We start from the raw sequence: 16,919 nt of genomic DNA on the forward strand, positions 1-16,919 counted from the left end.
GGTATTAGGGGAGGTCATGGAGCAGATCATCTTGAGTGTTACTAGAAGACATATAGAGGATAACCAGGGGATCAGGCCCAGTCAGCATGGGTTTATGAAAGGCAGGTCCTGCCTGACAAACCTGATCTCCTTCTATGTCCTGATGACCTGATTATTGGATGAGGGAAAGGCTGTGGATATGGTCTATCTGGATCTCCAAAAAGCATTTGATACAGTTCCCCATAGAACTCTCGTAATGAAGCTGGCTGCTCGTGGCCTGGATGAGCATATGATCCATTGGATCAAGCACTGGCTGGACTGTTGAGCCCAGAGAGTGGTGGTCAGTGGAGTCAAATCCAGTTGGAGCCAGTCACAAGTGGTGTCCTCAGGGCTTAGTGTTGGGACCATTTCTGTTTTAACATCTTTACTGATGATCTTGATAAGGACATTATCAGTAAGTTTGCAGATGACACCAAGGTAGGTGGGAGTGTTGACCTGCATGAGGATAGGGAGGCTCTACAGAGGCACTTGGATAGATTGGATCATTGGGCTAATAGTTTTTACCCCATTCTAAACCATTCACTTTCAAATGTGGTCCTGCACTTGGGCCACAACAACCCCCTGCAATGCTACAGGCCTGGGGAAGTGTGGCTGGAAAGTGTCTGGCAGAAAAGGACCTGGGGTTCTAATTGACAAGCGGCTGAATATGAGCCAGCAGTGTGCCCAGGTGGCCAAGAAAGCCAATGGCATCCTGGATTGTGTTAGAAATAGTGTGACCAGCAGAAGTAGAGAGGTGACTGTCGCCCTGCACTGAGCACTGGTAAGGCCACACCTGGAGTATTGCATCCAGTTTTGGGCACCTCAATTCAAGAGAGATATGGAGGTGCTGGAGTGATTACAGAGGAGGACAGCAAAGCTGGTGAAGGGCCTAGAGAATAAATCTCATGAAGAACACTTGAAAGAGCTGGGAATGTTTAGTGTGGGGAAGAGGAGGCTGAGGGGAGACCTCATGAGTCTCTACAACTACCTGAAAGGTCATTGTAGAGAGGTTGGTGCTGCTCTCTTTTTACAGGTAATTAGCAACAGAAGAAGAGAGAATGGCTTCAAGATGCAAAGTGGGAGGTTTAGACTGGACATTAGGAAAAAAGTTTACACAGAAAGAGTGGTTAGACACTGGAATAGGCTGCCCAGGGAGGTGGTTGAGTCACCATCCCTGGATGTGTTTAAGGGTCATTTGGATGTGGTGTTGGTGGATATGGTTTAGGGGAGAACTTTGTAGAGTAGGGATGATGGTTGGACTCAGTGATCCCAAGGGTCTTTTCCAACTTGAATAGTTCTGTGATTCTATGACCAAGATGATCAACGTATTTAAGAGATTTGCTCCCCATTCCATATTGGGATATTTTAAATTGAACCAGGTGTGCAAGCACAGTTGACAGGGTCATCTTTGCCAACAGTTGCTGTGGGTCTTCACAATGTTGTAGAGAATGTGAATTATTTCGCTTGTCCTCTATCCTGGCATAAGAAGTACTGGTTTTATGACAAAGGGAAGCTGGACGCTCATGGATGACACGATGCTATTAGATAAGAATCCATTTTTACACTCTTGCCTCAGGACCAGTTCTATGTCATCTGCAAGAGCTGAGTTATAGCAGTGTTTTTTCTTGAAGCTCTGGCCTCTGAGTGGAAGTGATACATCAGAGTTCAATTTGAAGCAAGCTTCTAGTCAATGTGTGGGTTGGAAAAAGCTCAGGAATATAAATAGTAAAGTTGAAAGTTATGTGACTGAAAATAATCCATATGAATTATTCTAAAAACATACGGGTGGTTGTAGAACAGGGCAGTAATATGATTTGCATGTATATGGTTTTCTTGGTTTGTTTTTTGTTTACACACCTGGAGAGTTGGTCCGTCTTTGGGTTGTTTCTTCTGAAAAAAAGGCGCTTACTCCTGGTTTTGGGCTAGAAAGCTGAAATCCTGTAGGTACATAAACTAGTTTAAAATCCACCCAGGGAAAAAAAGCTGGTTTAGCTTAAATATGTCTTAATTATTGTTTGTTTCACATGAGGTGGGTTTGAGCTGCAGGAAGTAATAAACAGACTTAGTCTTCAATTATTATTTTTTTCTAATTATTGCAGTCTTGAAGCTTCATTACATTAACTGATGTCTTAGTTACTTGTCAGAATTTTAAAGTAAGTTATTTCATAAATAACAGAACAATTAGAATTTTATAAGAAACTTGAAACAAGTATATGCTTGGTTTTTAAATAAAAGGTTTGAAGAGCTTTTTGCTGAAGAACTCTTTGAAAATAATCCTGAAGAAAATTATGCATAAGAAAATGAAATACTTGTGTGTTTAAAAAAAAAAAAAATCTTACAAGTTTGACTTAGACCTTGAAAGTTGATGAGCATTAGAAAAGAATAAGAAGTCATTTCTTTCTCTAGAATGAGATTGTTTAGAACTGTCAGCTTTCAAACAGCTTGAAAAACGTGATATCATTGTGGAGCTCTAGAAAGTAACTCAGTGAAAGTTTTGTTACAGCATTTAGCTTTTGCAGACTTTTAAATGTAGCTCTCATTATTCCATACATGCAACATCTTTTTTATTTTAAAATTGGTTTAGTAGTCAAAGGCTATTATGCAGAATCCTAGAATCTTAGAGGCAGATAAGTGAATTTTTTTTTCCAGTTAGCACAATTTTTGAAGTTTGTATTTTTTTGTTGTTTGTTTTTGCTGGAATTATTTAGTAAATATTTTCTTAGGGATTTTAGGTAATAGTCAAGGCAAATAAAAAATTCTTAGTTTGTTTCCTCTGAAAATCAGGGTTGTCTCATTCTTAAAATCTGAGTGTGTTCCTCTTGGACAAGCTACTTCTATATCATTTTTTGGGGCTTCTTTCAACCTGAAAAATTAGTATATTTGTTATCCTTAAAGTAAGTGCTTTCTTAAGCTAGGACTTTTGTATTTTGCTTTTTCAAGTGGCCTTTTCAACCAGGTGAGTGCTGCTTTCAATTGCAGAGATATCTTGCCTGTTCAAATGGTTTATACATAATTTAAAATAGCCTCTTTTTCTTTTTTACCTTAGGTTAAAAATATTGGAGACTACTTTAAACATCATCTGTTGCAGTCGAGGCACAGGGGTGCATTTGAATTGGCGTATGCTGGCTTTGTGCAACTCACAGAAATGCTTTCCAGGTAGAAATTAGGCAACTTATTGTGCTTTTAATATCATAATATTACCAAAATGTGTAATCCGTTCTGAAACTTGCTGTGCAAGCAGATACTTGCTTTCATGTGGATTTCATTTGAGTCTGTTGTGGGCATGATTATGACATTAGTTACATGACTTCTGTGACTTTGGACTGCATTATTACTTAGATCTGGTGCTTAGCATTTTTCTCCATTTCTGATGTGAGAGTTTACTGAATAGGTCTCAGAAGCTCTTGGGAAAAGTAGAGTGTAGAATTCTCTCTCTGCGCCCCTTCCCTTCCCTGACCCTTTATGAAAATGAATGCCAGGCTTTTTGTTTTCAGCCAGGATGTTTTCCTGGAAACTTTTATTGTCATTGAGTCGTACATTCTGACATTTGGAAGACTACCTGTCAGTGCATCGCAAGATTGGCTATGCAGGCTTGTTTGGGTTTTTTTTGTCTTTCCCCTTGTAACTTTATACTTTCCTAGAAGACCTGAATCAGCAGAATTGTCCAGACGTCTTGGGCAATAGTATTGGAATTTCCATTGCATTCTTAGTTATCTATTTTGAGTGTTGGTTGTTGTTTGTTGGTTTTTTTTTGTTATTGTTGCGTTTTTTTGGTGAAATGTACTGATTATATTGTACCCAGTTTTTCATAAGGCAAATCAAATTGTCTTCTGACTTTGTGGGTTTAAGTGTTTTTCTTTAATGTAGTTTTTGGAACGACCAGTCAAATTTTGAATTTGAAGTACATGTATTTTCACATCAACATCAGGCTAAAACCAGTGTTCCCCTTTTGTCCCAGGTGTGCCAGTTCAAGGCACTGATTCATTTCTTGTTTATTTTGGGGGGTCTGTAGGAAGGAAGAGGGGGTAGGTTATTTGGTAGGTTTTTTTAAGTAAAAATAAATTCAGTGATGGAAACAGTTTTGTTGTTTGTTGTTTTTTTTAGTAGGCATTAGCTGCCTGATCTCTGGCTCACTGTGTGTTCTCTCAGTTTTCCCAATGGAATTAAGGGGTTGGTCTCTGGCATGGGATGTCAGTTGGATAGCTGCATCTAGATACCAGCACTGCTACAGAAATGAGTGTTTGACATTTTATGGCCTTCATTCCATATACTAGTGAGATGTCAAGCTGCAAGCCATGGTTCAGTCAGTCATTTAACTGTAGAAGGTACATTATTTCCTTTTACATGCTAGCAATCTGGGCCATTTTAGTTTAGTCTGAGTAGCTTGTTGAGAGCTCGCACAACCTTACTTCACTCTTGGTTATTTACTCTAAAAGGAAAAAAAGAAACTGATGTATGATACTGTGCTTGCTTATTTTTTTCCCTATCTGTATACATTATATACATTTGTGTAAACGTTCTGTTCTTTTCCTGTATCATGAAAACTTTTTTCAGAAAGTTTTACGGTGGTGTCTCAGATAATTGCCTGGTTGGCAGCCTTTGTGCTGGCTTCTTAACTTCCCTGATGGGCTAGATATTTTTTATTTTCAGTGTTGTGAATAAGGAGAGAGCTGCTCCTACAGTGAGTGAGAAATAACATCAAGATGAGAGACTGGAAACATACTGTCATGGACAACAGTTAAGATTGTCCCACTTACCTGGGCAGCTTTCTAGATAAGTGATTATATTGCCAGGTCAATTTGTGAATCTAATTTGAATGGGTTACAGAGCAGACATTTTATACTTATGATCATTCCAAGTCAAGACTAACCCATTGCCCTGTTGTCTGTTACATCCTTCTGGCTGCTGTTTATATATACTTTAGCAAACTATGCACTGTTTCATTTGGTCTCCTGAATCAGATGCTAATCAGATGCTGCACTTGCAATAGTGTTCTTTTAATTTAAAAAATAAAAGAAAAAAGAAAAGCAACCTCCCCTTCAACAACAAAAACCTTCTTGTCAGACGTCTACAAAAGAAGCACTGAAATTTCAACTTATGACTTTTTGTATCTAAACTTAATCTTGTATGTGAAACTTGTTTTTTTCCAAAGGCAGAAAGAAGCTCAGGTAAAGGTAAGGCAGCGGTGGTCTTCTGATACATACAGTGACAAATATAACCTTGTGCCAAAGGCTAGTACTTTCATGTCAGGAAGGATTTATTTGAGTGTTCATTGTTGTGTTAATATAGTATTCAAAATAAAGTAAGCTGTTAACAGTATAGAATGCATAGAAACAATTGCTGAATGTTGAAGGTTGTTATCTCTAGGTATGTCTGGATATGAATATAAGCGTGTGTTGATGTAAAACAAATTCCATCGTCAAGTTTTACAATCTATTTTAGTTTCAAAGGTTTTATTCTTGCTATAATATCAAAGCAAGACTGGCCATGAGAGCAATACTATTTAAAAAAAAAAAAATCAGAGCTTTTTACTGCTGCCAGCCTTTTTTAGGGGAGAAAGGAGGTGATAAAATTATGAAAAGGTACAGTACCACTAGTCTGATATTAGCTGATATGTAGGACTATCTAGAACAAACTTTGTAGGAAAGGCAATCTAAAAAGCAGGAAATACTAAAAACTATATAAAATGTACTCACAGTTTATAGTGAACTCTCTAAATGGCAGACTAGGTGTTAGTCTTCTATTTTTGTTTTTGAAATTGCTTTTGAAAGCTGAGGCAAATAGGGTAGAGCAAATCTACCCAAACTTGAGAGCATTTCCTTTTATGTTTGCTCCTTCTCCCTTTTTCTGCCATTGTATTTAATGGAGCATGATGCACTTATTACGAGCAACTCTATAAAATGTTGTAAAATAAAAAGCCAAGCTCAAGAGAACTCTGCTTCTCTGGCAGTTACTAAAACATTAAGCAGTATGCATGTATTACCAAAAAAAAATAATTTTCCTCTTCTGAATTAGCAGTTCTCCAAAACATTTTTTTTATTAGGCATACTGCTCAAGTATTTTGTCAAGTTAAGGTATTTCAAGTAGGGCAAGTATTCCTTTGAGAAAAGCCAGTTCACAAAAAACAGAGGGCAGCTCAATAGAAATACATTTGTTTCAATGACTGAAGATACTGCCAGGAAAAGTGTCTCAAGGCAATATTTGTGTTTAAAGTGAAGGAGAAAGGATACTGATTCCAGAATAGCCAATGACTCTTTGGTTTGGTACTCTTGGGATATAACGAGTATCTTGGGTCTGTTCTCCAGAATGGGTTAAGGGTCTGTCTGGGCAATTGCAGAAGCCATGCAGATATGCTGGTGTCTTTCCATTGACCCTACTGCAGCTGAGGGGCTCCATTCTGCAACTAAATCTAAACTGGCCTACCTCTCTCCATAGCTGCCAGGCTTATGGGCAGTGTTGAAGCATCTGTACCAGTATTGATGTTAACTTACTGCTGTGTTCACAAACACCACAGGAGAAAGCCTTTGCCTGGGGCCCCTTATAGTAATGCACAGCTTGAACATGGTGCCTTGTTGAAGAGAACTGAGCTCAAGACCTACAGAAGCATCCTTGACACTTAATTATTTTTCTGAGACCCAGTGAAAAATCTGTCACAAAAACTATGCCAGATTCCTTTCCCATGCTTTTATGAAGGATTCCAGTTGAATGTGGTCCTTCAGTTTTACAGTAAAATATTTTCTTAAAACTGTATGCTGGACTACTTAGCATCTGAACTCACTTTTAGCTGTACAGCTCTTAAATACTGGTCTTCATAAGAACCAAGGACAGACTTCTTTCTAGACAGGGCAATGGTATTCAGACCTGTCTGAGTTAGTGGTGAAAGAAAAATCTTTCCTCCACAGAGATTACTTCTGAACCTGATGAAATTTGATCACTGTCTTGACATTTGGATGTACATTGCTGAATCTACTCTAAGTATGCAAGTTACCGTTCTTCCTTTTCCCTGATCATATTCCTTCTTGGGGTGTGGGGAGGGGGTGTAATGCTTCCTTTGTTGTGCCTGCTGAATATTGTCTGCAGCTGCACGCTCAGAAAACCATACAGTTATAAAACAAACAACATTTGTATAAATTACATTAGCAATTAACAAAAAATCAAATTTCATGTCGTAGACCCTGTGAAATTACAAATGCTTTTTTGGTCCCATAATGTGGTGGTTAGTGAAAGTACCTGGAAGCCTCTGGGCATCTGTTTTAAACTTGAATCTCTTACAGGGACTAGAAGGAAAGTCTTTTAAGGAGAGCTGAGGGAGCTGGGGTTGTTTAGCCTGAAGGAGACTCTTTTTTCTAGACTACTTGAAGGGAGGTTGTAGTCAGGTGGGGGATGGGCTCTTTTCCCAGGCGATTAGCAACAAGACAAGAGGGGATGGCCTGATGCTGCACCAGGGGAGGTTTAGATTGGATATTAGGAAGTACTTTGTCACAGAAATAGTGATCAGACATTGGAATGGACTTCCCAGGGAAGTAGTGGAGTCACCATCCCTGGAAGCGTTTAAGGAAAGACTGGATGTGTCGCTTAGTACCATGGTCTAGCCGATGTGATGGTGTTAGGTCATAGGCTGGACTTGATGATCTTAAAGGTCTTTTCCAGCCTCAATGGTTCTGTGATTCTGTAACCCTTATAAATAACCAAACAATGTCTCTGTTCCAAATGGTGCTTTGCCTGTTTTTCTTTAATGAAGCTTTTCTGAGAGATCAAGTAGAACACTTCTGGAAATCATAAAGTCATGGTGTTGCTTAGCTTTGACTGAAGTGCTGTGGGAAGAGTTATGTCATACAGCACAATATATTTAAGAATTATGTATTTTGAACATTTTAAGTGATAAAATTGGAGGTTAGATTAAACTTGGTGAGCACAATTTTGTGCATATTTAACAAGTTACGATCATACCGTATATAGTTTTCTGGAGCACTATAATACGAAGTAAAAGCCCTTCTTTGATTTTACAAATATTTCATCCAGCATCAATAGAAATTATTCATCTGTACCTGATCAGTGTCTGATGTTCTGTAATATTTCTGTTGGAGAGCTGGGAGCAGACCCTCCTAATCCTTTACAGTGAACTCTGCATCAGATTCATTTTGTTGCTCTGAAGTGACTGCAACTCTTTGCCTTTCCAGGCCTCTACAGTCTGCTAGGAAGGCTTCTTGAAAAATGTAAAAATCATTGCTGGACTTTTTACTGAAATGTGCTAGAATTGTCACTAACTTTTTAGCAGAAGTGTTATCACAGATGTGAAGGGAAGACTTAAAATTGAGAGAAACGAGCAGGGAAGGAGGGGTGAAACTGTTCTTATGTATCATGATGCTTGTAGGGTTGGGAAGTACAATATATAAGGAAGTACAAAATATAATGTTAAGACACCACTCACTTTGAAGGCATGTTAATTTTTACCTCTGTTCATATTTCAGCCACTGTTTTCCTTCTTGTTGAGAGATAAGGGTAATGATACTGTCTCGCTAAAACTTTGAGCCCACCCAAGCTTTTGTCTGCCTCTGCTTTACTCCTAGAGAAATCTCAAAGCAGCACCTTTCTCAATGCAGCTATGTAATGTGGGAAATTTTTCTTCCTCTAGAGTAGATGTTATTGAAAAGGAGGATGCAAGTGGAAGGACTTTTTAGTTTCAGAGAAGTTGTTCTTAAAAGTAGGCATTTTCAGGGGTGACTTATACCTTGAATACAGATGTGTTTCTGAGGCAAGATTCTTGTCTCCTTATTTGTCTGAGAAGTGCCAGGAGCAGTATGGAGACTGGCTTTATAAAGAATAAGAATCACATTACTTATGTGAAAAAGAAAAATGCTACAGGTCTACTGAGGGGGAAAATGGTGAAAGAAAACCTCAATTTCCCCAGACAGGGACTGATTACAGTGACTGGAAACACAATTCTGGGTATACCCATGTAGAAAATGCTCCAGCTAATGTGGAGTGCACGCTACAAACCACTGACATTCAGGAAGGCCATATTCAAGATCCACCCTTTGTTCTTAACATACCATTAATTTTGGATAGAAGAAAATACAGCCATATGAGCTAGAGAAAGGGGTTTAGTTTTAACCTTGGATTGCCAGGCTTCTTGTACTCAAGATAGTAACCACAGAAAGGTTTTTGGGCACGTATGAAATTGTTATAATCAGCAGATGGACAGACAGAAATTCTTGGAAAAACACTTCTTGTACTGCATTTCAAGTAATTCATGTATCTAGTTACTGTGCTAAATTTTAATTGTCAACACTATTTGTTTGATCTGGTAAAAAATAATTACTGTTTCATTTGGGAAAATTATATTTGAGCTTGAGACTGCCGTTTGCACATTGTGAATCTCCGTTATTCTTAAAATTTAGGACCACCTGCTTCTTAAGACAATATTCTTCTTGCCAGACCATGAGGAGATGGAGCTGCCAAATTTAAGGGAGTAGTCTTCTCCATTACAAAGTCAATAGTCTCTAATGTTTCTAACTTTAAAGCAGTAACTCTTTCACCTTTAAAAAAAAAAAAAGTGCCCTGGTGGGTGACTGAACAAGGTAGAATTACTTGTGGCAAGATCAAAGCAATATAGTTTTGAAGCAGTCTGAAATTTATTGGATTTCAGTGTGTTTCTTCTCTTTCTACTGAAAAGAGAAAACGCCCTCAGTTTACTTAAGAATGAAATACTCAGGATGCCACGTAGCAACTTTTAAATATTCCTTAATGCTTTAGTTTTTTCTACACCACAGAAATTGTGAATATGCCTTATGGGATGTTTGTTTTAATACTAAGATAACATACTGAAGAAAGATAAGCATTGTTCTTTGCATGACTAAACTAAGATATTTAAATTCTGCTTAGCTAGGGAAGAAGTAAGATCAGCCACAGACGTAGTCAGAAGCAGTAGCTTTTGCAGTATGTGTGGATGAAGATAACTGTGAAGGAGGAGTCTAGCTGCAGAGACCCACAGAGGAGTTCCATGAGAAGTTTTGCTGTGGTCTTCATGCTAGAATTTCATCCTCCTTTGGTGCCTAGAAGCAAACAAAGGAACACAACCTGGACACAAACTAATTATCAGCAACAGAAAGAGAAAAGTCAAAGAAAAGAGAACTTGTTGTTACTTTCCAGATTAATTTGATTGCTGCTGTCACAGTCCTGGGGCAGGAAGTGCCTTTCTTCTATGCTGTGTTGTGAGGTGATATGCCCCTTGCGAAGCTATGTTTCTCTTGTGTTCTGGACTGATGATTTTTATGCTAGTTGCAATTTTGAAGAGATACTGCCTTTAAAAAATGAGGGAAAATGTCTAGCAACAGTGTAGCAAACCTCTGGTGGAAATCCTAAGGGAATTACTGAAGAGTAAGAAGTCTGCTGTGTTTTCTGCTGACCTGTATGGCACCTCCTGTGACCTCGGTTTTCTGCATTACTAATTTTCTGTTTATTTTGTAAAAGAAGGGAAGGAGGGTTTCACTACAGCTTAAAGCCCCACTTGTTGAGTATCAGGTTTTTAGCCTATCTAAATTCTTCCTTTAATAAGAGGAGACTAAAGAAGGAGAGAGTAGACAGAGACTTTCCATTAGATATTGTTTTTTCAAATCAGTATCTGCTGTCTTTTAGCTTTTCTTTTAATTTCTTTATTTCAGTCACATAGGTAGAAAACTTGATTGTAGTCTTATAAGTCTCACTACTGAATCATGAATTTAATTATAGTTTATATTTTTAGGTAAGGCAAGCCCTGCGTGGTTGAGATAGTTGCAGTTGTATTGCCCGTGGTGATTAATTCTTTCTTCTGCCCTGAATCACGTGTCAAACTAGTGTAACAGGTTTTAATAACAACGTCCTGTTAATAGAAATTTTCGTAACAATGAAAGATCCTTTTGGAACATTGACGTAAGATTAATTAGCTGGTCTTGCACACTGAATAAAGTATGTTTCACTGAACTCATCAGCACCAGCAACTGACTTGAGATTTGTCCTTGGAAGTCCTTTGCTTTCAGACAATGCTGAGTTTTATAGCTGCAGAGGAGGAGTATTTGATGATAGGAGAACATTTAGGTACTTAGCCAAAATTTTGACTGATACAGTATTTGTAAAAGAGCAATATGTCTTGGTTTTCATTCCTTCCACTGCTCCGAGGTTTACAGGCATTTTTATGTAAGCCCCTCACAGTAAGTTCCCATTCAGTTTTGTTTTGTATTGTCATAGTTGTTTATGTTAGTTAATGTAAGGGGTGTACATCAGCTACTGTGTGACAACAAAGGCACAAATAATTAGTGAAGTATCACTTCCTACACTGTGAATGATGTACATATGTCTTTGTTTTCTTCTCCAGAGCAGGATAATAGTTCTTTGCAGAAGAGAACAGCTGCAATGCTGAAGCACATAATCTTGTTTTCTGTTCAATTAAATATCTTTTCCTAGTGGCACTGAAAAAGTAGAGTTAATATAATTTATACCAACATTGGAAAAATGTATCTTTCCTTTCTTAATTTGTCTTATTTCTTAAAAAATCTGCATATATGCTTGGAGATGTTTACATATAGTAGGAAATATTTCTTAAGGTCACTAAATGCTTTCTCTGACTTTATCCTAGTTCGTTACATATTTATTTCATGTTTCTTATGGTTTTTTTCCATGTAGGTGTAACAGTGAGAGTTTACGCAAGATGCCAGAGCAGTGGCTGAGCTGTGTGTTAGAAGAAATAAAATCTTGTGATCCTTCATCTACACTATGTGCAACGAGACGTAGTGCAGGAATTCCATTCTACATACAGGTACCAACTAACTTTATTATATCCGACTTCTTTTTTTTTTTTAACATCCTTTCTCGTGAATATACTGAAGTACTTATTTTTCTTATTTCAACCTTTTTGGTCAAACAGTTTTTTGTTTTGTTTTGCTTTTTAATACAGACTTTGATTGCCTTTGTGCAACCAAGAAGCCACATGTAATTAAACCATGTTTGGTGGTGTTTAGTACAGCAGTTCTATTGACTCTTGAGAATTTGAGCTTCAGGTAGATTTGAACAGCATTTCAAAAGTCTGAGCTTAGGCCCTGTGTGCCCACTGTAATAATCCTGGGAAATTTGTAAATTAATTCACAGATGAGGTAAGGTTCTGTTAACCATGTAAATCTGTGCTTCCTCCATGGGAAGTGGGAAGGTGGTAAAATATGCACTGACCATTGTAGAATTGCAAATGTAACCTAGAAAATATTACAAAGAACTTGGGAAGTCCATTTAACAGTGATAAAGCAGGATCAAGCAATAGAGTAACACTAATTTGTGTTGACTGACAATCTTGAGTGCAATGAATGAGTAGGTTACTGAAGACATAGATCCATGAGTGTGGGGTTGTACTCCCACAGTCTACACACTCCCCATGTTACCACCAGCTCCACAGCCCAGCCTCTGGCTTCTGCCAAGTTCAGAGCTGATGGCTGATGGGCTAGCTGGCAGTCTTTTGTCTCTACTTGAAGTACTACCTTCTGCTGAGTGCCTCACCATGGTATGCAGCAGTTTGTCTGCATCCTAACCAAGGAAAATGTAGGCCCTCTCCTGAAGGAAAAGGGAGTCCTAGCTACACAGGATATTGAGAAGACTGAGGTTCTCAGTGACTTGTTTTCATCAGTCTTCTCTGGCAAGTACTCCAGCCTCATTGCAAAGGCTGCAGCAGATGAAAGCAGGGACTGGGAGAGCAAAGCACCCCCCACTGTAGAAGAACAGATTCATGACCATCTAAAGAGCTTGAAGGTGCACAAGTCTATGGGGCCTGATGACGTCCATCCTTGGGTCCTGAGGGAGCTGGCAAATGCAGTTGCTAAGCCTCTGACCATCATATTTGAGAGGTCATGGTGGTCTGGTGAGGTTCCTGCAGATTGGAAAAAAGGGAACATAGCCCTTTTTAAAAAAAAAGGGGGACAAGGAAGACCCAGGAAGCTACAGGCTCGTCAGTCAGTCTTGCCTCTGTGCCTGGCCTCTGCTCCAAGATCATGGAACAGATCCTCCTTAAAAAATCTGGTAAGGTGTATGAAAAATAAGGATGTGATTGGTAACAGCCAACATGGGCAAATCATGCCTGACCAATCTGGTGACCTTCTACCACAAGGCTACAGAGATGGTGCATAGTGGCAGAGCAACTGATGTTATTTGCCTGGATTTGTGCAAGGTGTTTGACACTGTCCCACACAACATCCTGGTCTCCAAACTGACAAGACATGGATTTGACAGGTGGACCACTTAGTGAATAAGTAATTGGCTGGATGGCCACACTGAGAGAGTTTTGGTCTGAGATTCAGTGTCCAAGTGGAGGCAGATGAATGAGTGGTGTTCCTAAGGGGTCAGTATTGGCACGAATGTTGTTTAATATCTTTCTTGGAAACATGGACGGTGGGATTGAGTTTCTTGGAAACATGGACAGTGGGACTGAGTGTATCCTCAGCAGGTCTGCTGATAATACCAAGCTGTGTGGTGTGGTTGATGCCACAGAGGGAAGGATGCCATCCAGAGGGACCTTGACAGGCTTGAGAGGTGGACCTCATGAAGTTCAACAAGGACAAGTGCAATGTCCTGCACCTGCATTGGCACAACCCCCAGGCACAAAACAGTCTGGGGGGAGAATGCCTAGAGAGCAGTCCTGAGGAGAAGGACTTGGGGGCTGTAGTAGATGAGAAGCTCGACATGAGCCACCAGTGTGTGCTTGCAGCCCTGAGGGCCAAACACATCCTGGGCTGCATCTAAAGAATGTGGCCAGCAGGGCCAGGGATGGGATTCTACTCTTCTCTTTTAAGACCCCCCTGGAATACTGCATACAGCTCTGAAGCCCTCAGCACAGGAAAGATACAGACCAGTTGGAGAGGGTCTAGAGAAAGGCCACCAAGATAATCAAAGGGCTGGAGCACCTCTGCTATGAAGACAGACTGAGGGAGTTGGGGCTGTTCAGCGAGAATAAAAGGCTCTGGGGAGACCTTATAGCGGCCTTCCAGCACCTGAATGGGTTACAGAAGATCTGGGAGAGGGGCTTTTCACCAGAGATGGTAGTGATAGGACAAGGGGTAATGGTTTTATACTGAAAGAGGGTAGACTTTGGTTAGATATTAGGTAGAAATTCTTCACCATGAGGATAGTAAGGTGCTGGAATAGGTTGCCCAGGGAGGTTGTGGAAGGCCCCTCCCTGGAGGTGTTTAAGGCCAGATTGGATGAGGCTTGTGCAGTCTGGTCTAGTGTAAGGTGTCCCTGCTCATAGCAGGCGGTTTGAAACCTGATGATCTTTAAGGTCCATTCTAACCTAAACCATTCTGTGGTTCTAGGATCCTTGTGGGGTCAGTCACTGCAGAGTTGGTCCTGCAGATTACACTTAACCTGTTTCTATTCCTTTGCGCCTTAAAATGACCTTGATAACTTTCCCTTAAATTAACCTCCATCATTTTAGTTTTCTAAGGCAGGAGTCCAAGATTAACTACACGATTTGTAACTTTCTCCACTTGCTGAAGTATAGTCTCAAGCATGTTCCAAGAATCTGAGGGACTGCTGGGAGCAAGCATTCTCTGCCAGAATAATTCATCTTGCTTGTTTTCCACTCCGAGTTTGCCCTGAGAAAGTTGAGGCAGCCTGCTTCTGTCTGACCTCTCTTATGTCCGTCACAACCTGCTCCTGGCTTCCCTAGATGCTTGTGTGCGAAGTAGCACAAATAAGAAGTAGGGCATTTTACTTTAGAGATGTTTTTCCTTTTCAATCTCGACAGGTAAAGGTCTTTACCTTTTATATCTCTTAAGTTGTCTGCAAAACAAATTTGGTGATTTCATTCGATTTCTTCTGTTTTTTTCCATTAACACCACAAGAGTTTGAATCCAGTGGGCATTAGTGAGCGTGAATCCTGAGATTGTGAAAAAACAAGCATGTTTGAATCAATTTTTCATGTAAGAAGTCATACTATCTAATGTAAGGACTAGATGGACCTAACAGATCCCATTGCAGAAAACATGTAGTCTGAAGTTGACCTGGGTTACTGAGTCTGTATGGCAAAGCTTGCTCTGTGCCATTGCCGTTTGGATGAACAGGTCAGATGCTTCTGTTTTGACAGCTCTAGAAGAGTCTGGAGCTAGTCTAGTCAATTAATGAGAAGGCTTGAGATGAACATTGGTATTAGTCTGAAATAATTTATTTTCAAATAGTAATTTGAATATTTGCGAATTGGTATAGAGGTGTTAGTGTTCTTTGACAGTAGTTCTGAATGTGCCTATAGCACTCAGTAAAATGAATTACACCTTAAATAGCATGTTGCATGTAGATAATAAAAACGCAAGTCCTAATGCATGTCCTAACAGTACTGTAATAAGGATATTTTATTAATGCATTACATTGAGGTGCAGTGTGGTCTCTTTGCCATCTGCTTCCTGTGACATTTATTCTTATTTTAGTAAAATGCATCTGTTTTAGTGATGTGTGATTTTTGAGGTTATGAACATTTTTAATGACCTATTTAATGTAGAAATATTATTCCCTAATAGTACAACTAGTGGCTGAGGAAATGGTGGGAAAATACTAGTTAAAGCTTTAACATTTTTAGTATATGAAATTGTAGTCTTCAGTTCATTCTCCTCCATTTTATACTACATGAATATCTGTTTTTCCTCTTCCATCTCTTTTTCTCCCATCATAAAAGCTACTGATAAACTGACAATGACTACTTTTGGGTTTCTGCCTAACTTCTGTACTTCATTTGGCTTGCTCTTGATCCATTTGGTCATTCCGATGTGATGCAAAGTACTATTAAATATCTCTTTTGAACTGATGCTGGACAGATTCTTGCCCCCAAAACACAAATTGATAACATTTTTTCCCTAGGAATAAGTGATTGATGTTTATATGTTTGTACTAATTTCAACAAATTTAGCAAGAGCTACTAGACAGGGAGACTTTTTTAACTGATACTTAAAAGTATTTGGGGGTGGTAGAAGATGAGAAGCTCTACATGAGCCACCAGTGTGTACTTGCAGCCCAGAGGGCCAACCACTTCCTGGGCTGCATCAAAAAAAGTGTGGCCAGCAGGGCCAGGGAGGGGATTCTGCCCCTCTACTCTGCTCTGATCAGACCACACTTGGAATACTGCCTACTGGCTAAGCCACTCTCAATTGTTTATCACTAGACCTGGCTGAAGAGGTCCCAGGTGACTGGAGTTTGGCCAATGTGACACCCATCCACAAGAAGGGATGGAAGGAGGATCTGGTGAACTATAAGCCTGTCAGCCTGACCTTGGTGCTTGGCAAGATTATGGAACAGGTCATCCTGAGTGCCACCAAGCAGCATGTAGAAGACAACAAGGGGATCAGGTTCAGCCAACATGGGTTTAGGAAGGGAAGGTCCTGCCTGACCGATCTCATCTCCTATGATTGGATGACCCACCTAGTGGATGAGGGAAGGCTGTGGTTGTGGTCTACCTCGACTTCAGCAAGGCTTTTGACACAGTCTCCCACAACATCCTCTAGGAGAAGCCAGCAATCCACAGCTTGGACAGGTGCACCCTTTGCTGGGTTAAAAACTGGCTGGATGACTGGGCCCAGAGAGTAATGGTGAATGGAGCTGCATCAAACTCGCATCTGGTGACCAGTGGTGTCCCCCAGGGATCAGTACTGGGCCCAGTCCTATTCAACATCTTTATTGATGACCTGGGTGTGTGGATTGAGTCCAACCTCAATAAGTTTGCAGATGACACCAAGCTGGAGGGGACTGTCGATCTGCTGAAGGGTAGGAAGAAGCTGCTGGAGGACCTGGACAGGCTGCATCAATGGACCAAGTCCAATGGCATGAAATTTAACCAGACCAAGTGCAGGGTCCTGCACTTTGGCCACAATAACCCCAAGCAGTGCTACAGGCTGGGGGAA

General features: G+C 39.9%; 1 protein-coding gene across 1 annotated transcript in view; it reads left to right on the top strand.

Annotated features, from left to right (window-relative positions):
- THADA (thyroid adenoma associated) overlaps positions 1 to 16,919 on the top strand; it is a 178,090-nt gene that overhangs the window by 21,952 nt on the left and 139,219 nt on the right. Inside the window, exons 21-22 of the mRNA XM_010004965.1 lie at positions 3,065 to 3,174; positions 11,680 to 11,812. Coding sequence (XP_010003267.1) covers positions 3,065 to 3,174; positions 11,680 to 11,812 — 243 coding nt within the window. The remainder of the gene's footprint in view (positions 1 to 3,064; positions 3,175 to 11,679; positions 11,813 to 16,919) is intronic.

This window comes from Chaetura pelagica, unplaced genomic scaffold (assembly GCF_000747805.2).
Source record: "Chaetura pelagica isolate M959 unplaced genomic scaffold, ChaPel_1.0 scaffold13, whole genome shotgun sequence".
NCBI lineage: Eukaryota > Metazoa > Chordata > Aves > Apodiformes > Apodidae > Chaetura > Chaetura pelagica.